General features: G+C 48.9%; 1 protein-coding gene and 1 long non-coding RNA gene across 10 annotated transcripts; one reads left to right on the top strand and one right to left on the bottom strand.

The window, feature by feature from the left end:
- Positions 1-1,591: 1,591 nt before the first annotated feature.
- Positions 1,592-22,056, bottom strand: LOC118509041 (integrin alpha-PS2). 9 transcript variants are annotated; one of them, XM_036049126.1, is made up of 11 exons: positions 21,909-22,056; positions 19,522-19,964; positions 13,664-13,785; positions 11,912-12,009; positions 11,556-11,685; positions 11,410-11,471; positions 11,291-11,339; positions 9,690-9,764; positions 3,829-7,610; positions 3,690-3,753; positions 1,592-3,509 (listed from the first exon to the last, which is right to left on the bottom strand). In XM_036049126.1, the coding sequence occupies exons 2-11, from the start codon at positions 19,752-19,754 to the stop codon at positions 3,505-3,507; spliced, it is 4,620 nt and encodes a 1,539-aa protein (XP_035905019.1). In that variant the 5' UTR covers positions 19,755-19,964; positions 21,909-22,056; the 3' UTR covers positions 1,592-3,504. The 9 variants fall into 9 exon arrangements, with proteins under 9 accessions (XP_035905019.1, XP_035905010.1, XP_035905039.1 ...); XM_036049117.1 differs by having other exon boundaries at positions 1,592-3,753; XM_036049146.1 differs by having other exon boundaries at positions 1,592-3,753; positions 21,802-22,050.
- LOC118509077 lies at positions 19,972-21,714 on the top strand. Its single transcript, XR_004905842.1, has 2 exons — positions 19,972-20,922; positions 21,011-21,714. It is a non-coding gene; the product is annotated as an uncharacterized LOC118509077 (long non-coding RNA).
- Positions 22,057-22,390: the final 334 nt, after the last annotated feature.

Below are 22,390 nucleotides of genomic sequence, written 5' to 3'. Positions count from 1 at the left end.
CTAACAACAACAAACAGAGCCCTAGTTCAAGCTTTCAAAAGCTTACTGAAAAGCCTAAACAACTTTCTGAGAAGCCTACAGGCTGGGATGCGCCAACAGTCGCTATCTATTCTCTGTGCTAGTGATGGGAAAGTACCGCTGGAGCTGGTGAATCGAACTCGCTACATAAGACCATTTTTGCATAACTATTAAATACTCGAATCTTGAAGTGGCTTAAAATTTCAAGGGAATGTGAGTTGAGGGATTGAGTGCTCGCATCGATCGAAAGTCTGGGCGATTGTTCAGTTTTTGTAAGATTCTTCAATACACAAATATTTTACAATGTGAAAGTCTCATCTCTTTTTATTTATATTATATATCTAATTTTTTTAAATACTAACACCTGGTGAAAAATGTATTGAAGCATGTGAACTAACTCGAAAAAAAACGGCACAAAAGCATATTTTCTCGGGTCAAGAATTAAACAGTTTATTTTTAGCTTATAGATGTAGCTGTAAAGAATTAATAGTCATCTTCAATACTAGGTGGAAATGAGCAAAACTGTGAGAGGAAACATATGGGATTATAGGAATATATCGACATTCAGATCAAATATGTACTCGATATCGCTACATTTTCAAACGCAACAGGTACTGGTCCGTTGCATATCGTCACTTTTCCCACCACTAGTCCGATTTGAAATGATACGAAATTAGATTTTACTTTTAAAGCATCACGAAATGGGGAAATAAATGTTCCTTTGTTTTTCCTAAATAGAAGCTCTAGATTATTCTCTATATTATATTAGAAGCTTTAAATGGTCCAATTATTTGCAAATAAGTTTGAAATACTGAAAGCTGTGTTATTATCTTATTCCTGTGTTTTATTTGATCTGTCAACGTGAGAAAACCTAGAAAATAACTGCATGGACGAAAATTTGCTGATTTACACACACACACAACAGCACAACAGCAACACATCAAGCTACCCGATTATACTTTGGTTACAATCTCCTTCTATATTTGCAAAGCTTTGATCATCGAAAAACAACCTAAGCAAAGAAAATAGATATCACGGCCTATCTCATCCATTTAATTTCTTCCATACATTGAGCCGCATGAAGAATGAGACGCTCGTTCGAGCGGCTACCGTTCACACCGTAAATCGTACCGATGTAATGCAAACCTTTACATTGCTTCCACATTTTCTGCGTACAGTTAAATCCGATGTAATCGTACAGCTTCTAATTTACCGAAGGCACCGAACTGCTGGACATGCGCAATTATTTGGGCCCAAAGCTCAAACAAAGCCATTTATCTCTTTCTGGCCTGTTTCGCAGGATGCCGTTTACCCGCCCTGGAAAGAGTCCGTTGCTGTGTTTGCCTCTTGCTATGACGCACGTGCACCACATGGTTTGCTGTTGGCTGTTGGTGCAAATGCGTAAGCGCTAGTGGCGCCCTCTCTTGTAAAAATTAAGGAAACACCGATTATGAAAGTTTTGAATTTGAATTTTTCAACACAGCCAGCCACGTTTGCCAGCAAAAACCTTCGATAACGTTTCTGTCCGGCCGGATTGCAAATGTTGTACGAACGAAAAAAACGCGCCAATCAATTCTTCTTAAGTCACATTATCATTAATTTATTTTTTGTCCACTGTTTTATTTTTTTTTATACATAACAAAACATTATACAATTAATCTGAGAACGATTTTGGCCGTTATTATACGCTCTACTATAAAATATTATCCATTCGTTTGTATGTTTTGTAAATGTTTTTGTTCCATGATTTGTAGAGAAGGCACAGACGAAGGGCACGGGTTTTTAAGGGGGAGGGGGGGGGAGGGCTGAGGAGGAGTTTGTTGGGGGAGGGCGACCCTCATGCCCAGCGTGTTTGGCGGGGCACCAAAAAAAAACAAAATAAAATTGACTACGCAGCGAACAAACCCCTCCCCTACGTTTAGCTGCGATATTAATAACTTACTAAATGTTATTTCATAACGTGTTACATATTCCTACTACAAAAAAAAAAAAACACGGGATAAGGCAGCATCATTCCGCAGGTTAAGTTATTATTATCAGTATTATAACGTTCTTGTTGATAATGATGTGTCTCAACAATTATTTAGCTAGGGAAACAAATAAAAAAAAGTCATAAATTGTAAATATGCTGTGTATCCTTTCCGTCATTTTTTTACTTTTTAATACAACTCTCTAACTCTATATCTGTTATCGACACGTGTCGGCACGGCGTGTCCTTTAATTGAGATGAGATGCGGTACCTGCATACAAGCTGCACGTAGTTCACATAAGGCACGTTTTTTTTGTTTAATTAATCCTTCTTCTTTTTTTCTCGTTTGCATCCTTCTTTGCTTTGTTCACCTATCGTTTGTTCGAACGGTTCTGCAACAACGGCTCGCAGCCATCTTGTCACCTTGTCGATCGGAATCTGTCAGTCTTCGCTAAAAACACACATACAAACGCACGCGAATGGTGAGATGTTAATGTGTTAGTATGGTGAGTATAACGCGAGATACATATGGTTTCGCACAACTGTCCACTCGTCAGGCGGCGTCGACTACGTACTACCTACCACTGTCTAATAGCGTCACCCGGTACAGGGTGTATTCTAACACCGGTGGTTAAATGTAGCTATTTGCAAACCATTTTGCTTTAGTGTTTTGATTTATAAACGCAAAAAAACATGAATTGAACACAAAACCATCAATCGGGGGTCTATATGGCTGACCAAGGCCAGTTATTTGTGTTTTAGACGTTTAAAGGCTAAAATACTCCTAGCGATCCATACAAACTGACAAGCCAAAACTAGCCCCCATTGTAGCGTTTTTTTCTAAGTCATAGGGGTCTATGACAAACCTCAGGCTTCAGCAATTGAAAAATTCCCCTAACTGAATGCAACACTCCTTTGTATGTTTGCAACTTTCCAAATGTATATCGGAGTGACATTTAACATTTGTTTTTGTTTGTATTTTCTTTACAAAAAAGATCCTTAAATTTCTAGATCATGAGTGACATGATTCAAAAACATAACCAACATTCTAGAGAGCTAGAAGCATTTTAGGCTCGAAACGTCAAAACATGTACAACAAAAACTGACTTCAGTCGTCCGACAAACCCTAAATGGCCGCTTATGGCGAGTGGTATAAAACGAGAAACCAAAAACAAAAACAAAAAAATCATAATACAAAAGATGATGTTAATGAGATAATGTTGTTGGTGCGATAACTGCATGCGACACTTTTTTTTTTTTGCACACCAACAAAACGTTTTGACTAGTTGATTAAGTGCTGTCAATAACAGAAAACATTGCTTTACAACTGTTCTCACAACTACGCTTACGCGCGCACTCGTGTAGCGCTCCTCTTCTTCGTCGCTTCTGGCGCGACACTAACACCGTTTACCATGCAGATTGGGTGCTCGGTTATGACAGCTGTCACTAGTGACGTGTGTATACTTCCCCGTTCAGTGCTGTGTCCGACACACACAGTCACTGGAGCAGTTTTGCACTTACTCTGCAACGTACAATAGGGACAGAGAAAGTCAAAATACAGTGTCAGTGATGGATTTAGTGCCGCTACAAATATTTTCCTCCATTCCGGAAACACAGTTGGGGGGAGGTGAACGAGGAGAAATGGAGGGGGGTGGGAAGTGTGGGAAGGGAGCTCACAGATGTTCGTCGCCATGATAGTTACCGTTTCGGTTTAATGGCTGCCGTTCGGACGAGTCCGTTGGACGTTTACGCTCGAAGAACCCACACTGTGGAGTGTAAAAGAGACAAAAGCAGTTTAGAGGATGTCCTGCCATCTTGGGCCTAGACTTTGTGTGACCTACCTTCGACAGTAGATAGATGAGTAGGAGCAGTATGAGTGCACCGGCACAGGCAGCTAGCACGACAATCCACAGCGGTACCACGTCCGGTTTGACAAGCCGTTCCGGTGAAGCCAGCACCTTGATCTCGTGCGTCTTGATCGGTTTGTCCTTCGGTTCACCGATGTACGGTAGCTTCAGTACCCGGGCGACATTCATCGTGGAGAAGTAGAGTGACTCGGACCCGGACAGCTGATGGAAGGTGTGGGCGACGGCACGCGTACGCAGCGCGATGAACGCCACATCCTTGTTACCGATCGGGCCCGCCTTACAGTGAATGATGGCGCAGCGTGTGGCGTGACAGCGGAGTGCTTCCTCGAGTGCCCGGTCCGACTCATCCTTCCCTGGTGCCTGACGCCGCTGGCGATCGAACCGTTGATAGTAGCGGAACTTTTGCTCTACGTTCTCGTGTCCCTGGTTAAGATGCTGCTTCAGATGCGGTAGCCCATAGCCGGGCGGGTACGTGCGACGGTTTCCTGACGCACCGGAATGCACCGGATCGACGTAACTGTCCTCCTCGCTGCGATCGTACGAATCGTAGTCGTCCTCCTCGTGGTCCAGATCGTCCGCTATGCCGTTGTACGCATTGCTAGCGTACGTGGCCGATTCTACCTGCTGATGCTGATGCTCCCGGCTGGTGTAATGTGTATGGCGCCCGGACGTGGAAGACGTTGACGACGATGATCCGGCATGGTAGGATGATGCTCCACCGCCAACCTGTTGCTGCGAATACTCCGTGCGGAACTTGTTCTCCAACCGGTTCAGATCGTGACTGGCCGTCGATCCAACACCGGAACCGGTGTAATCGCCCAAGTTCATGAACTCCGTAATGAGACCCGTACGCGATGGGGTTACATCACCGTCCTGCTGGCTCATCATACGGCGACGTGTGGACGAACCCGAGGCAGCATCTGATGTGGCACCAGCTTCAAACGCTAGATTACCCTGACCGCCACCAAGACCGGAGTTACTCCGGTGGTACTCACTGCTCTCGGACACATGGACACGACCGTCCTCGTCGCGGTAGGTGGTGCGATTCTTCGATGTGTAGTACACCACCGACGATGAGGTACCGTTGCGACCACCACTGATGCTGCTACTACTGCTCGATGCAACATCAAAACCGGAAGCGGCACCACCAGCAGCAGCTCCATAACCTGCATCCGTAACGCGTGTCCTTCCTTCGTACTGCTGTTGCTGACGCCGGTAGGCTTCGCCTTGTTGCGAGCCTTGCTGTCCGTACCCTTGCCGGGAGTACGCATCGCCCTGAGCCTGTCCATATTCGCCGTGTACGCGACCGGTAGCAATCACATCACTACCCTCCGTTTGATAGCGCCGTTCCGAACCACCTCCCGAGACAAGACGATAGTTCGATCCTTCCGCACCGGCAGACGATGATCCTCTAGCCGAGGAGGAATATCTTGACTCATTCACACCGCCACTGCTACTTCCCATACTGCTGCTGCTGCTGCTACTACTACTACTATAGCTGCTGCTGCTGGTACTACTGCTGCTGCCACTCATACTACCACCGCTGCTGGTGCTACTGCTGCTGATGCTACTGCCACCACCGCTGCTGCTACTACCACTACGACCCGAGCTTGATCCAGTAGTAGAATGGAAGGAAATCGATGACGCACCACCACCACCGCTGCCAGCAGTAGCCGCACCATCACTACCAAGAGCACTGGAGGAAACACCGCTAAACTTGGTCGTACGGCCCATCGTGGAGGAGAAACTCGTACCGGACACGCCAACCTTATCGAGAAAACTCTTCCTGGCAAGCGCACTGTCAATGGCCAGATTCAGCGGATTCGCATACTCCGTCGGCAGACACTCGATGTTACCGTGCGTTTCGGGCTGATTCAGTAGATACATGAGCGGCACACCGTCGAGCGTTTCGTATGGCCACAGCACGAAAAACTCGGCCTCATCGATCGTTGACGGACCCTCGTTGCGGATCTCGTAGATGTGCACCACCTGCGGTCCAATATCCCGCTCCGTACGTGCCTCCTCGAGCGTACGATACTCGCTGTAATTGTACAGGAACTCTTCCGGCAGCGAAACACCCGACATCGACAGGTCCGTCTGCACCAGGATACCGATGCTCTTGCGCACTACATTATCGTGCTGACTGCCCTCAACCTCGGCGTTCGTCGAGTTAGTCTCCAGATAAAAGTCGTAGCTCGATCCCATACCGGCGGAGAACGATGGAGCTAGAATGACGTTGAAATGGACCACCTTACCGCTCGACAGTGGATTACCGATGTCACACTTGAGCGTTTTCTTGGTCGCAGCGGACGGTGCAGTACAGAGCACGGGCACATCCTTCACCTCCCCGAGCCTATCGACGCGCCGAAAATCGAGCCCGTTCGGTACGGCCATGTAGAACCCAGCCTCAAACGCATCCTCACCCCGGTTGGTGATCAACACCTCCACCGAGAGGAGATTGTTCGAGCCGAGCAGATAGTCATCGACCGACTTCACCTCCATGCGCAGATCCGGCACGCACACATTATCCGGTCCACAGTTCTTCTGAATGTTGATTGTGTCGCGCTGTACCGTACCACGGTTATGGTCGAGCACCGGCTCCACGTTGGCACGCGGTCTGCGCTGACGGTTCTGCGTGTTCTGGCGCAACCGGTACGCCATCTCCACCTCGAGCGGTGTGATCTTGTCGCGAATGTTGTCCGCCACGTACACCGTATCGCTGCGGCACTCGAGCTTGTCGCGCGTCAACCGCATCGACAGTGTCCGGTTGCTGTTGCTGTCCTGGTCGAGAAAGAACATGCGCGGATTGCGCGGTTTCCGTGCGTCCAGCGTCCACGAGATCTCGATGTCCAGCATCGACGGTACGTTGATGCCTTTGTACTTGAGGCAGGAATGCAGCACCGTACAGGCGACAAGCTTCTGCGTCTGCACCACCGTACAGTTGCGTTCGTCCAGCGCGATCAGTTTCCGTTCCGTGCCGAACAGTGTGCTTGCCTCCATCGCCGCCACCGGGCGTGCCTTGAAGACGAACGTTTTGTCCGATTCGTACGCACCGACCACCATGTCCGGGTATTGATTGCCGTCCAGATCGATCCCACCGGATACAGCGAACCCGAAGGTTGATAGACGCGTTCCAACGGACAAATCTTCCGCCTGAATCACCTGCGACGCCTTAGCTAGCGGGCCGGTGCGAGAGCCGTAGAAGATGTAGACGGCACCACGTCCGTTCGGTCCGTCATACGGTGCACCGACCGCAAAGTCACCGTACCCATCCAGATTCAGATCACCCAGCGAGCAGACGGCCAATCCGAACCGTGCCTTACTGTTCACGCCGTCCCGTGTGTCTAGCTCACGGAAGCGACCGGACGGTACCGATCCTTGGTACATGATGTATACCCGGCCCGTTTCATATTTGCCCTCGTTGTTCGGTTCCGTGTACATAGGCGCACCGATAATCAGATCGTCCAGCCGATCACCGTCCACATCGACGGAGGCCAGCGAGTAGCCGAAGTACGCTCCGATCTGCTCACCCGTTATGTTCTGCTGGTTCGTCATGTTCCAGGAGTAGATCAACACCTTGCCCAGTAGCTGAGCACCGCGCGGTTTGCCTACCGCCACACCCTGCGTACCATCCCCATTAAAATCGCCCGTCGTGGAGGAATATCCCAGGTAGCTGTCATCCTCCTTCTTCGTGTCCTCGAGCGTCTTGTACACCTTATCCTTCGGATCGTTCAGACTGAACGAATATATCTGGCCTGCGAATATGCACACGGTACAGAACGGAAACGGTATTAGTCAGGCTCGTGCAGTTTGGTAGCTTCAGAGGCTGCAAGAAAGTTATCCAGGCAAGCGTTTGCCTAGCCTAGTTGAAGACATAAGAGATGAGAGAGGGGGTTAGTGAAGTCGTCCTGTCCTGTTGCACACGGCTCGTGTTCGGGAGAGCGTGGCCGCACGTGGACGCGTGTTGATTATTTATAAAAAAAATGGCGAGTAGAAAGCATCAGAAAGCCTCGCGACGTGATTGAGAGCTACCGGCAGCAGGTACTATTCACACAGCCAGAAGATGATGATCGTAACAACGGTTGCTCACTAACGCTAACCCCGTAATGGGGATGAAGGAAGGATGAGCCACACCCGAAAGCGTGGCGCTTATGGTGGCGCTCTCACTATATATTACAGCACAGCGCAGTTGTTCCTGGTTTGCGCTTTACGTATGAGATATTCATGATAGTTTTGTCTATTTTTGCTCGATGAATAAATCATGATGACACACATGGGATGAGACAAATACCCGGCTATATTACATGAGAAGGCGATCGCCTGACAGAGGAAAGAAATGGACACACATTTTAGGTATTGTCCGGAAGAGTAGAAGAGACTAGAGAGGAGGAGGCGAAATGTGGTAAGATGGAGCGAACTAATGGATGGTTGTTGAAGGGATGAACATTAGTCGGAGCAGTCAAAGAGAGGATAGAGTTACATGTACAGAACTCGTACGAGATCACTAAAGCAGTAAAATCGATTCGACTACACTACATCACTACAAAACATCCAAAAGCTAGGGGCGAAACCCGATTAGGTCTAGGAATTCACAGCAAATTGGACATGGTGACATTAGAAAATCAAGCGCGAACTACTCTGTGGCACACTCACAGACACGCATATCTAGCATCACAACACTAAAAAAAAGAGAAAGAGGGAGAGATAGAGAGAGAGAGAGAACACACGTCACAAGGCTAAGAGCAAAAGCAATTTTTCATTTCATAAACTGTCATTAAAAATAATGTAAACCGATAAGACGCGTGGCTTCGCCCGTGCCCGAATTTTACAGCCTGAAAAGCGTGTAATCAAGAATTTCAAGCATCGTGGGATTTTTTGTTTGGTTTGTGTTCTCTCTCTCTCTCTTTCTATCTCTTTCTTCCTCGTACATCGTTAATCTCAGACACAGTTCTATCTACAAAAATTGGTTTTAGTAATAGTTTTTTTTGTTGAAGAGGACATAGTACACAACTCACAAAAACTAGACACCTAATAACACAAAGTAACATAAGAAAACGAGCTGCTAGACACTACATTAAACGTTTTGCAATATTGCTTTAAGGTTTTGCCTATTTTGTTCCGAGAACTTATCTCGTCCGAATGCTGAGAACAGTAGTAGAGGAAGAAGTCACATTCGATTGCTACGTACACTGATCATCTTGTCGTATAAACGTTGACGCAGAACAGCTTTTCGAGCTGAGCTAATCGTTGTAGACAACTCTATAATACATCTGCAGATCAGACCTAAACCTCTTCAAGATTATCTCCTTTTTATACGATAATAACGCAAGATTGAAGGTGTTAATTGGAATGAAGGTACTTAAGCGGAGTCGTTACGGTATGGAATGGTTGATAAGTTCTTTAATGGGTTCATCCCCCCCGAGCATCTTACACGCTAATGTAAGTTCCGATAGCTAGCCCAATCGAATCTTTCCGCCACCAGATTGAAGCGTTCCACATGCTCAGTGATGTCTGGTGCGTTTGTGTGGTCGTTCCGCACCTTACACAGAGAACAATCGATCGGACTCAAGCACTAGGATAGTGGATGGTAGACACGTGGAGTGATGTTAGAGGGACTTCGACATGGAGCGCATGTTAGCTAGTGGACCAGCTTCCATAACGTCACGCACCGGCAATGATACCGGTGATGGACGGAAGCTGTCAAGCAGACAACGTTAGACGCAATGAACAACGGTTTGGATATACACAGGAAAGGTTTTAGTAGATGGTAGAATAGTTGGTAAATGTTTATACTGCTTATAAAGGATAGATTCGTAAGGTCTGTTCAAGGTTACCTCCTTCGCCAAAATGACCATACCGCGGGGGTTTATAGGGAAACACAACGTCGGTGTTAATGGAATACATTTGTCCTGAAATCATTCAAAAATTTGCGTGCACTCATCACAAGGAACAGATTAGAAATTAAAAAAAAAACAACAGGAAAATGGTGGTTTCGTTTTTCGTGGTGGTGGTGGTGGTGGTTGGTATTTGGTTGGTAACGCCATGGGGTCGCACAGAAGGGGTTGGGGCGGGGCAAGGGTAGCATTTGGTGTATGGTTTGCGTTTGTGTGTTGGTTGGTGGGAGAGCGGCGATTCGGGGTAAAAAAAGAGGAAATATAAATCACATCAGTATTTAGTTATTATGCTCGGAACATCGTATTGCCGTTGTCTAAGGTTCAGTTCGGGGCCCTCCTCAATGTCTAGCTAACCCGTACCCCGGTAGACGTCCCGGTCGACGTTATCAGCACTACGAACTATATGGCAAGATTCTGAGCGGTATCTGGTGCGAAGTACACGATGACACGATGCGGAACACGATGCTACGGAACGGAACGTGCGGGCGCCATACAGTGACAAAATCAGACATTACACACTTCCAACATTCAACCCAACTATTATCACTTTGCCATCGACTTGATGTTACCATCGTCCAGAATTCTCGGAGGTTTCAACACCTCCAACGCTGAAGTTGAAGATTCTACCTCCTTTCCTAGTTTCTCGTGATCGCTCCCGCCATACATCGGCAACTTGCGCGCCGAATGTGTGTATTACCCTCCCAAACTATGGGTCTACTCTAAATCTCACTACTCACTAAAATATCACACACACTCACACAAAAAACAGGTGCAACAACGCACGCCAAATTCACTTCAGAAAATAAAAAAAAACATGCACACATACAGGAACATCTAAAGTTATGGAGGGAGAGAGAGAGAGTTCTAGAAGCGGCATCTAGTACTACTGGTTGGAGCGGGAAGAAGAGAACAAAAACAACCTCCGACGAAGGATCAAACTCGTACGTCAACAAACTGAAGGTGTCAATAGGCAACAAAACTGGAGAAAAAATCTTTTCAGGAAAAACCAAAAAAAAAACGCTCTACACTCTATTGGGAGGCAGCTCGCAAAAAAACCATAAAACACAACTACTGGCTGGCAGCAGCAGCAGCGTGATACACAGCGTACTATTCAAGAATGGGCAAGAGATATTCACATTAGCTAGCGACTATGCATCGTCCCACACGTGAAGGACATGAGTGATGATGACGAAGTTTATTTAGGCATGGGGAAAATAAATAAATGCCATCCCGCGCATGTGGAAATGGGAATGCTGGCGCATGTGTTGCGAAGATGAGTTTTCCATACGTTCAACGTGCGTTATGGAAGGTTCAAACCAAATGAGCTCACTGTTGGGTTCGGGAACCTCACTAAATATGACTTCCGATAGCCGGTGCCTGTGCGTCACAGCGCCGAACACCGAATCAAACAGTTGCCCCGAATTTTAATTCCCCAAAAAGCCAGAGGAGACCCGAGTCTCAACAGCTCTGCACACAGTCACCCGCTGGAATAAGAAAGAGACGTGTACGATGACCACGCCATGGGCCCGGATGATACTTACCCTGCCAGTAGTAGCTGCCCGGTGCACCGATAAACACACGCGAACCGTCCTGTGAAGAAGAAAGCACACGCAATCCACACAGGGTTATAGTCTTCGGTACTTTGATGACGCCAACTTACCTTCGTGAGGGCGGCACTGAAACCTGCCTGACAGGATCCTTGTCGATGGTAACCCCAGTAGGCTAAATGTTGAGAGTTAGAAAGAAACACGTGTAGTGCATGAAACATGTTTGCAGAACGCTACTCTACCACCCTGCTCAACGTACCTGTTCGGCAAGGTGAGAGGTCGTGAAATTCTTGCATATTCTTCTTGGCCAGATAGCAGGTGCCGACTGGTTCGACACGCTCCACCTTTCTCGGCTGCAGCTGATGGAACACATAGCGTGGAGCGCAAGCCTACCGAGAGAGGCATTGAATTAGTGGTCAATTAAGGTAGATGTGCAGAAATGCTCCAGAACGACTTCTTGCGTTCTGATAGTTAAAAAAGGCTCTGAAGATCTCAATATCTGGTAAAGGCTATTGGACACTTGCAGGTGTTCCTAAGCAACCTAAATTGGAGTCTGGGAGAATACGTCTAGCGATTGTCCCAGTTTCGCCCAACAGAAACCCAACTAATACTTACCACCAGCGGACCATCAATTCCGGCACTGGCTACCGTTGCACCGAACCACTGGTTCGATTTCGTATCAATCTGTTCGTTTTGGTCGTTAAAGTTGTTTCCTGCGGAGGTGTACAGAAGAAAGCAACAGTGTTTAGCAAAACTAGTACGCGGATATCTTTTCCCCAGCCAGCGTTTCGGACCGCGAGCTGTCCTAAACCGGACCATAGCTGTCCAGAGAAGAAACGGAACGCTTAGGATTGCCCCAAAATCGAGTGGAGGGATCGGGATATAATAAGGAAAGGCACTAATCTAGCTAGACCGGTGAAAAGGTGACTACATGGGGGACCGATAGTATATGGGAGTGCCCCTACCTAGCTCTACGTGTGCGTATGTGCCTGGTGTGCATACGAATTGGCACGTAATGTGTGGTGTCACCCACCTTTGAACGTTAAAAAACACTTCTCCAGGCCTGCCGGTACGAATAAAAAAAAACGAGTGGGAGAGACAGAGAAAAAAATGGACACAGAGAAGAGAAAAAGGGAAGACAAACACGTCAAACCTTCGGCTTCAACCTACCAAAACTGTATGTGCGAGAGAGAGAGCGAGAGCGAGAGGGAAGGTTGTGCTTACACCTGTGAGGCTCGTGCACGGCTGCAACCTAACTAGAAGCAGCTACTAGCCAGAAACAAGTACTATTGCGGAGCAGAAACCGCACTATTCTAAAGCGAACTCAATATCGCATCTCAGCTTTACGAAACGCGCCACTCACTAGAAGCAGGATCGCTGCTTACACAGCAGCCGCAGATGTTACGTATGGTTGTAGGGATGTAAAACTAAGCCGCGCGCTCTACAAAACTAAAGCAAACAACAGCGTGCCGCAGAGCGTAGGAGATGATGAGGTTTCGGTCTGCGGCAAACCATATCTTAAACATCTGATCGGTTCAAGCGTCTAGGCATGTCTACGGTAGGACACAGTCATTTCCCGACTTGCGTGGATAGCGCCGCGGACCGCAGAGATATCTGCGTAACTCGAGCACTGCATGGCATACTTCGTACTAGAGGAGATTGAATTCTGATTTCCACATTTTAGTGAGAGCTCAAAATTGAAGTTTCTTAGCCATAGAACTTAGGACATCTCTTGGTATGATGTTCATAACTTATGTTGAATAGCTGATTTGTTCATGTCTACAGATAACGCTACTTTTAACGGGGAATTTTTTAAACTAAAACCAAGAACTCCTCATAAGGTGCTCCAAGTACTGTTTTTTTTTTCTGATATCCGCATATCTCCGAATCCACGTTAGTCGGGAACTGTCTCTAGCTAGCGGTCTAAAAGCAGCACAACGGTGCCAGTGGTAACAGGACTACAACCGATGCAATTACTTGCCATACAAATCAAACTTGACGTGGGTAATGTTAGAGGTAACGTTATGCTTTGCTTGCAGTTCAATGATTGCTGCACTTTCTGTAGGGAAGACACAAACATCGAGACCAGTATAGTGTGTCGAGGTTTCGGACAGGGCCGGGGAGCACTTATATATTTTTTGTTCTTTCTCGCTTCACCAAAACCAGCAAACCACCTGCATATACCGCTCGCGTTGCACCACATACGCAGGAGTGGGTTCAGGTTTTATGGGAGTTAATGCTGCACGGTTACTTTTCCTTTGTTTTGCATCCCGTGTAAGTTTTGTGCCAATACTGTTTTTTTGTTTGTTTTTAAAACAACCCTCCGGGCGTAGTTTTGCAATCGTTCGCACGACCCGGGCGACTTACCTTGCGTGTCGAATGGCACCAGAAAGCACCGGTGATCGTCGTAAATGTCGCAGCGATACACGGCACCACCTTCGATGACGTTGTTCTGCGTTGTGTTGGCGGTCGGTGCGCCCACAATTACCCTGGTCGTGTGGGAGAGGAAGAAAAACAATAAACAATTTTAAGCATCGCTTCGGGAGGCAGTTTGAAATGACCGTTGAAAGGAGGGAGGGCACGCCGTGGCATAGCCGAGCCTAATGGAGCGTGCTCTCAATATCCAATGTCGTGCGCTTAACCTCATCATAACTACGAAAGTTGTCGAGGCTTCGAGGGTTTAAAGCGAAGGGAAGGAATAAAGTAAAACTGCATAGCCATCAGCTCGTCTGATGGCGAGAGGTGACGGGGCCCGATGGCGCAACGGCCTACTACACCTCAGCGCTGGATGACCTTGGTAGCAAAACTCGTGGGTACAAGATCATGTTGCAACAGGAATTCGGCTTGCTGATACTCGCACGCACGCCCGGCCAGGAACCCGTTCCCGCATCTTTCACCTTCGCTTCGTTTGTACCTCTTTCTTCCAGCACGGTGATGAGGTCATCCCACTAGACAATTCTAATCTAGTGACATCCGTCACCAGAGTGGAGAGGTGATGCGTTCTACCAATTTCTGTACACTGCCTTATCTTGTGTCGGTCAGGATTAGAAGAATTGTCCCATGCTCGGCAACTCGTACCGCCCAGTGGACGTTAAAGTTTTGAAGGACACAGCGTTATGTAAGCGCGCCGCGAAAGTGTGTGAGGCAATTATACATTCCCACTCCCCGCTTCGTATCCTGCCCCGCTGCGTCCGGGGGGTACGGTTTCATTTTATTGGAAAACCGAAAGGGCAACAGGAAACGCAAACATAACGCTGCTGACATTATGGTCGACTAGTGGCGTCGACCGCAGGTAAGCGCAGTGACCGTCCGGGCGAACCCCGTTACCGCCATGCGGAATAGTTCGCGTTCTCTAGCACGGTAGCAGAATACGCAAACAGACGACGGCGGTCTGATTCGATCCGGGCCAGATCACACCGTCGGTTCGTCTTCGTCTTCGGTTCACGCGTCATCCGTCCGCCCATTAATCATGCGGCAAATACACACGGAAACGTCATAAATGGAAACGCCACAGCGAAACCGGAATGCCAATCAGGGAGGGATGACTATTTTTTTGTGTATGCGCGCGCGTGTGTGTGTGTGTGTGTGGGGAGAAAGATATTTATTTTGCCGAGGAAGACAGGTTGGGGCATTGGGTAGCTACGCATGCGTACCCCGGACAATTTCAACTCACCGAAAGCACCAGGGCACCATTCGTACCTCAAACGGCTTTTTGTTTTGTTTTTTTTTTTTTTTGTTGGTATATCAAAGAATCAGAGAATCAAACGAAAGCAAAACAAACATCCCGCAACCACACACACACACACACTAGGTGCGGTAGGGCTCCATTGATCCCCGCGCGAAAAGTGCGCTGAACATATCCACGCAGTCCGGTGTCACATCTTCTAAGGGTACCGAAGGGTCCGCTACTGCTACCATAGGCCCCATGTTTGGACATTCTCGGGTCTACCATTTTGCCATATTTGTACGCCGTTTTTAACCCTTCCCCGCCAGACCATACCTTTGCTTCTTGCAGTTTGCTGATCGTCTTGAGCTTCTGGTTTTTTTCTTAATGCGGCATTGAAAGACGACAATAACAGCAATAAAGAGTCCCGAAACCCACCTCCCCCTTGCGGATGCCCCCGTGATCCCGTGAGCGAACTGCTCTTGGAGAGTACTTGGGAGGGAATGGGGCGGGGGTCACTTGGAGGCGTACGTTCGATGCACGGACCGCGAGCACTTCGCACACGACAAGAAGAAGACATAAAGCAATAGCCATAAAAGTCCAAAAGTGCAGACAGCGTGTGGCATTGCTGGCCGGTGCAGGGCAACAACTGCACCAGCAGCACCAGATTGGGCATACGGGGGACTCGGGCCTGCAATTAACATTTACCCATCTAGCTCGGACGGCGCTCGCACTCACCGCACGCCGCCGTCACCGCTCGATCGTGACCGATCGGCTGGGCCTGGTGTAACGTCGGTAAAGTCGGTATTTGCGCGATGCCTTATCGGCGATATGCCCACTATACTTGTTGAGACAAATTCCTTGCAACTCTACCACACCCCATATATGGTTGGTGGACGCATCGCAAAACATTGCATTTGAATTTTCGGAATTCGTGGTGCGGATGGATCTTGTCCGCCATCTTGCATTCTGTGCAACAGTAAAACAAAACCTACAACAGCCATTTGTGCGAGACCCAACCTACCCACCACCCCTCCCCTCCCCCTTCACCCCTAGGGAACAACACAATCGTCGTCGCAAAAGAGATGCGATGCGTGGTGACAGACAGCACGGGAAAGATGCTTCCAGCAGTCAGCAAGTTAGAACCTAACACAACTTTTTTTTTCCGGCTTCCCGATCGGTTTTATCCCTTCAAGCAGTGCGCCAACTATCGGGATGGCACTAATTTCCGAAACATGTGTGCTGCCCCACCAATATGGGCCCGCGTATGGGTCGATGCAGTTGACGATGCACGGACTGCAGCGGAAACAAGTAACAGATGTTTCCTCAATTCTGTTGCGTTACCAACAACGACAAAAAAACACCAACGGGCGCTACAACCGCTCGTCCTACGCTAGAGCACCGGAATAGAGACCTTAGCCAAACGCTGGATAGGCGGATGGAAAGGGAAATACGTTCTCCCCCCTCCCCCATCATCATGATCCGACCGAAAACGACCACGCAGGCATGAGCAGCTCAGCTGCGCAGAGTAGGCCTTGAAGCGCAGGCGCTCGCGTCACACCAGGACCGCCCGCACACTTCCCGGTCTCTAGACCGACATGGCACCAACATATGTTACGCACATGGTCGATATTTCGGGCAGAACGGGCTCTCGAAGACAATGTAATGCGCCGACGTGCATACCGACCGGTACCAATGGTGCGCCGAGCCACACATTTTGCCATAGATTTCCCAAGGACAGGCAAGGCACTATCCATCGTACGGTTACGGATGTTTTATTGCAACTATTACTACTTCCCCCTTTTTTCCTCCTCCTCCTCCTCCTTCTCGACCGCCTCATTTCCCTACACACACACAGCCACAAGAACAGATCTGCTCGAGTACGTCACGCTTAAATTGGGATGCCGCTGTTCACACGTGTGTGTTGTCAGTTCGTTGTTGCTTTTCACGCTGGGTAAGTTTTTCTTCTTTCTGTTCCCCTTCAGTTGTTGTTGTTTGATGTTTCCACTAATGCAAGGAATTTCCTTCCCCTTGAATCATCCTGCAGCAAAGTCGTCGAGAGTCGTCCGACTTCCGATGGTGTGAAGTAGGGAAGGCGAGAGAGCCCAAAAATGGATTAGCGATGGAAAATCATTAATATGCGCCTCAGACTGTACCGGATGATAGATTCGTCAAACTTTTTTTTTTCGGTGGACGTGTTCGGGTGTTATCCCTTCACTCGGGCGAGGGGGTTAAGATGGTAACCCGAAGATGGGGTTTAAGCGGCAGAAGGAAGCGTTAACAATGTAATCGTTTCCCACCAGCCGAGAAATGATTCATGCAGCACTCGAGAGCCCTATCCGCCAGTGCCGTCAGGAGGATGTCCCGAAATAGTGGCGAGTGCCTGTACAATATCGCCTAATGGTAGGCACCATTTGTAACGATATACCCGTAACCGCTTCCTCGTTTGAAGTTGAGCGTTGAATAATTGACGGGTTTGGTCGATCTGGCCGTCGACGTCGCATACGCGGCCGCTACGGGTAGACAAATGCTGCGGCGAGCAATGCGGAAACTTGAACCGAGTCCAACAATAAACTATCTGATGACGCTGGGACGCTCTTGTCCGGGGTAAGGTTATCGGAAGATACGCCACGGTTCATCGTGGCTTTCATTGATAAATATGAGCTCTCAGATCGGAAACCTGTTAGTGAGGTTGGTCGAACCCCACCCAAGCACAACATCACCCACACAGTGACGTGATGACGCCCTCAGATATTAGCGCTGCCCCTTCCCTCGTTGGCAGCCTGATTGTCAATTAAATAATTGCACCCGGTATCATCATTAACATCATCACACACACACACACGCTGACCGCCACCCACACACACAGCAGCTCGTTCTGGAAGGTGACGAAGAAAAGTAAACGTCACCGCGTGACCGCAAAGGTTTAGTGCCGTACAGTACGCGTCAAGATGAAATCACGAAGCGCAAAACAAATAGTACGATCGTTCAAATTTCCTTGCACAACCGGCCCTCGGTACCATCCAGCCAACCTTGATGTTTGTACACTGTATCCGAACGGTATGCGCCATGTGTACGTGCGGGTTTGCCAATTGGTGACGTCCGCACTGTGTGCTGGTACGCTGGCAGCAACAGCGATCAGGGCACAGCACAAGAAACGGGGCAACCGAACAAGCCGCTGAATTATCGGAATTGGTCCGGAGTTCGCCCTCCCGAGTCGTTCCCGAGCGCTTTAATCAATAAAGTGCCACTCAAGGTTTTTTGCGCGTCTTAATCACCCTCCAAAGACGGGTGGGGGGGGGAGGGTGGTACCAGGGTTGAAGGGGTCCCAATCCTTTTCGTTGCGGAGCATTTCCATCGCACTGTATGTATCGTAGCCCGCGGGGCTAATCAAGCGTACGAATGGATGGCGATGGAACGCGCGCAATGCACAACATGGTCCCACCGATGGCTTATCAGGACATTGATTGGCTGTGGTGCGTTTCTTCGGGTGGATAGCGGCTGAAAGGAAATGCGCACCACAACGGACCGTTTTGTTTCAGCGAGCGAATGTCCAGAGCAAAGTAGCGTGCGTGTGTGTGTGTGTTTCGAATGGTGGAATACACACAGAAACAGTTAACATGGCGGTATGAACTGCATCTGCTTAATAAAACAGGCAATGTGCGAGTACTGCGTGTGCTCGGGTAACGCAACAAACTAGTCAAGGCGACAATTTTTAAAAACTGTTCAGAGGTTCTTCAGGCTAAAAATCAACACCAGCTGATACTTCTTGAGCTCGTAAGGGGAGAAAAAAATGCTTCAGTCAACTTCTCTTCTAGCCGAAAGGGTTTCGAGTTGTTGAAAATGTCTGCTTGCTGTGAACTGCTTTCCGCTAGACGTATGGTTTGCACTAAAACAGTCGGCCAATCGGGTGATGATCTGAATAGCTAGTTAGTTCAGTGGTATCGATGCTAGTTTGCTAACACCGGCGAAAGTGGGTTCAAGTCTCATCCAGAGCGGAATCCTCCCTCCATAAGGAGAACAGATCTTCCAGTTGTTGATATAGGCCTTATAGAAACTCTCCGATCTCTTGAGTATCCCCAACTACGCGGTGGTATTAAGAAGTCTAGTTAGCCATTTAGATGGCCCCCCAACATCACCGAAGCTGTTCTCAAACCTCTCGAAGAAGAGATCCGCTTCCTCTACGTCACCATTTTTTGATAGGACACTGTTTAAGAGTTCTTAAAATTGCACAGCCACCTCCACACTTCAGGGTTTTCCGTCACTATCACACATCACCTCCCGCTCAAAAATCGTTCGTTGCAAAATAGCATCTGGGTGACACACGCCTTCGCCCACTAGAGCGAGCAGAGCATTACGCACACACACACACATCTTCGAGGAATCCTTACACGATCCTCACAATCGCTCAACACCCACGTCCTGATCGTCGTGATTGAATCACACCGCCACACGTAGAAGTGACTGTGGCGGCGCTTCCCGTTTGCAAAATACGACGTTGAGTCATATTGTTGTTGAGGCGTTGTTGGGTGGTAAGGCACCCACCGAATAAGAAACTTACCAGCTCTTGTTCTGTTCCCGGTGGAGCACCACGCTGAAGCCGAACATCGAGTTCGGTTCGCCTTCCTGCAGGATGTAGTTGATTGTTTCCAGGTTGAATGCGGTTGCGGTACGATCGACGGTCAGCAGCACCAGCCCGGTGACGAACAGTTGCACCGCCAGCAGCATCCCGGTACGGCGCGGCACGTGCGCACGCCCTCCACCGCCGTCACGCACTGTAACCTGATTTCGCATGCTTCCTCGGGCCCGGCCAACGTTCGGATGCTGTGTTGTGCCCGCGCGGGATCGACTGACACTGACAGTCGGGTTTGGGCAAGGGGTTTTCGCCACTGTGTCGCTGGGTTCACCCCGCAGCAGTGCACGCTTCGCACGACGGCTCTCTATCTCTCGTTGGCTTCGCCTGGTGTTGTTTGCTGTGGCTTGCCTTGCTCCGTGATCTCGTGCCTATCCGTGATTGGTGTGTGAGAGAGAGAGACAGGGAGAAAGAGAGGGGGAAGATGTTGGTGGAGGTGGTGGTTGATTCGGTTTGTTGGATGTGTGTGCGCGCGCGTCTCGTTCACTTGTGCGACTATCGTGCTTTTGCCGTCTCTGTGCGAGCTCGAGGGATTGCCGTAGGCTACCATAGCCCGTGCATATATAGATGTGAGAGAGACAGTCAGAGAAGATGCGATTGCGACCATCGAGCGATACACGAGCAACGGGCCGCACGGTCTAGTGGTGGGCTTGTTTACACAGGCTAGTATTACCGGACGAGTCTCTCATTTCTTGCCCTGGCTTCCTCCTCCACGCCGGATGCACTCACACAGCCCTGCTGCTGTTGCTGCTGCTCAATGTCAACTGCCGTGCGTGATCCCGCGGGTATCCTTTTTTTTTGTTGATTAAAATTACATAACCTCTAATACGGCGGAGCAACTAGCGGCCCGCTCGCTAGTTTCTAGTGCTGGTGCCGTCGAACCAAACAAACCCATCCCGGACCCACCCACGGAAGACGACGGAGTGTGTATGCGCGCGCGCGCGCTATTTCGGCGCCCATTTCGTCACCTCCAGAGATCGTTGGGATCGTGTGTGTGTGTGTTTGGTATCTGTCTGACACCGTGCAACGGTGTGTTGGTTGCGTGCGTGCGTGCGGGCGTTTCTAGCATCACTGCTCGTGCTCCCACACACTGGCACCGATACGGTGCGAGGTGTGAATGAAAAAGGGTGTGCGTGCGTGTGTGTGCGGGGCGCCTCCATCAACCTTCATGACTCACTCAACCACAACTGCCTCTCGCACACACCAACGTTACTACTACGCTACAACAACAATCACCCAATTGACGCTGCACTGTATGCAGTTGGAGTGCGCTTTTTCCGACTTTTCCCCCAGCCACACCTGCAGGATGGAAAAGCGCGCAACAGCAGGGTAGGGTAGCGAAATGAATCATATTTCACACACGCGGACGGTGCTGCACGGGTACTTTGTGTTCAATAATCTTTTTTTCTATAAATAGCAGCGCCATCGTAACGCAACACACATTCGCAACGGGCTTCTGTGGCAACGCGAACCGAAGAAAAACCACCCGGATGATGGGGTGTTGGAAAAGCGGGCCCCATCACCCAGGGGGGAAGGGAAGGGAAACGATCGAGACTTTTCCGATCCTGACGCATCGGTCGGGACGCGTACTGGCACGGTCGGATGACGGCGCACCGGAAAATTCGGCCCGCAAAGAAACATCTGCTTCCTCTGGAGGTTGTTTTTTTTTTTGTTATACCACGGGGGTTGTACCTGCCAACGAGGTTAACAAGGTTCGGAAATTGTGCTGACCGAGAAACAGACCTTCCCGGGGCCAAATTCTTGGTAAAGGTTTGATTGTGGGGAGCAGCTTGGCAGGTTACCACACGAAGCATTAGTACATCTGGCTCTACACTGACACTAGCTCTTAGTGAACTGTCATTTTTTGTTTTTCTTTTTCAGAACACACGCACACACACACTGATTTCAAAATAAAGGTGGAAAAAAGTAACACAACACGCAAAATTCTGTTTGCTTGTTGTCGTCGGGCACAAGGATGCTTACGGAAGCACACTACACTAGCGAAGCGAACCAAGCACACGATAAAAAGTACGTTAAAGACGAGTAGGCGCTATATAAAATAAAAATGCTACCAACTAGAACAAAAAAGGCAGAAACCCAAATAAATAAACGTACAGTAAACACCAGCGCACTAGAAACGGTTGGATACACTGGGTCCCGAGAGAGAGAGAACGCGCGCGCGACAACGATCCGTGACACGACCCTTACCGTGTCCCAGAATAGAATGAAAGTCAAACTGTCAGTGCGGTGGTAGTGCTGCTGGTAGTGAGCCAAAGTCGCGTGCAGGATGACACCTCGCCACGATGATGTCTTACCCAAACCCTTTTCACACAAACTGAGAAGGCCTGCCCTGGTACGAACTCCCGGCCCGGGAACCGATGTGTTTCCGATTCTTTTGCGAAACAACCCCTCGGTGCTGCTGCCGTTACACCTTTCGGGGTAGAGCGCGTTTTGATTATGATGGGAAATTCAAAAAGTTTGACTTGCCCGTTTTTGTTCATTTCCGCGCGCCTGGAGAGAGAGAGAGCGAATGTGTGACTCTCTATCGCTCTCGCTTTTTGTAAAGGGCTCCTGCTCACGGTTGCCGAACCTGAGCAGTAAATGAGACGGCAGTTAGGTGCAAACGGTAGTGATGGGCAAGTTTTACCTGCTTGAGAACGATCACCCGAACCTGATCCGAATCTTTGTTGGAACGAGAAAACCGAATAGAAATTCCTTTGCGAAGGGGGAAGGGATGAGGGTGGTTAGAGGTTGTGGCTGATCAGAGCATGATTAGATCTCTATTTATTAAATTCTA

The sequence above is a fragment of the Anopheles stephensi genome, chromosome X, assembly GCF_013141755.1.
Source record: "Anopheles stephensi strain Indian chromosome X, UCI_ANSTEP_V1.0, whole genome shotgun sequence".
Lineage (NCBI taxonomy): Eukaryota > Metazoa > Arthropoda > Insecta > Diptera > Culicidae > Anopheles > Anopheles stephensi.
This window is presented reverse-complemented; position numbering and strand designations above follow the sequence as displayed.

Bases quoted from the DNA above. Each gene is read 5' to 3' on its own strand.
- LOC118509041 (XM_036049117.1), bottom strand. From the start codon at position 19,754: ATGCGAAATCAGGTTACAGTGCGTGACGGCGGTGGAGGGCGTGCGCAC. The intron at 11,340-11,409 runs GTAAGTTGGCGT...TCTTCTTCACAG, and splicing joins TCAGTGCCGCCCTCACGAAG to GACGGTTCGCGTGTGTTTAT. The intron at 9,765-11,290 runs GTAAGTATCATC...GAATGATTTCAG, and splicing joins GGGCAGCTACTACTGGCAGG to GACAAATGTATTCCATTAAC.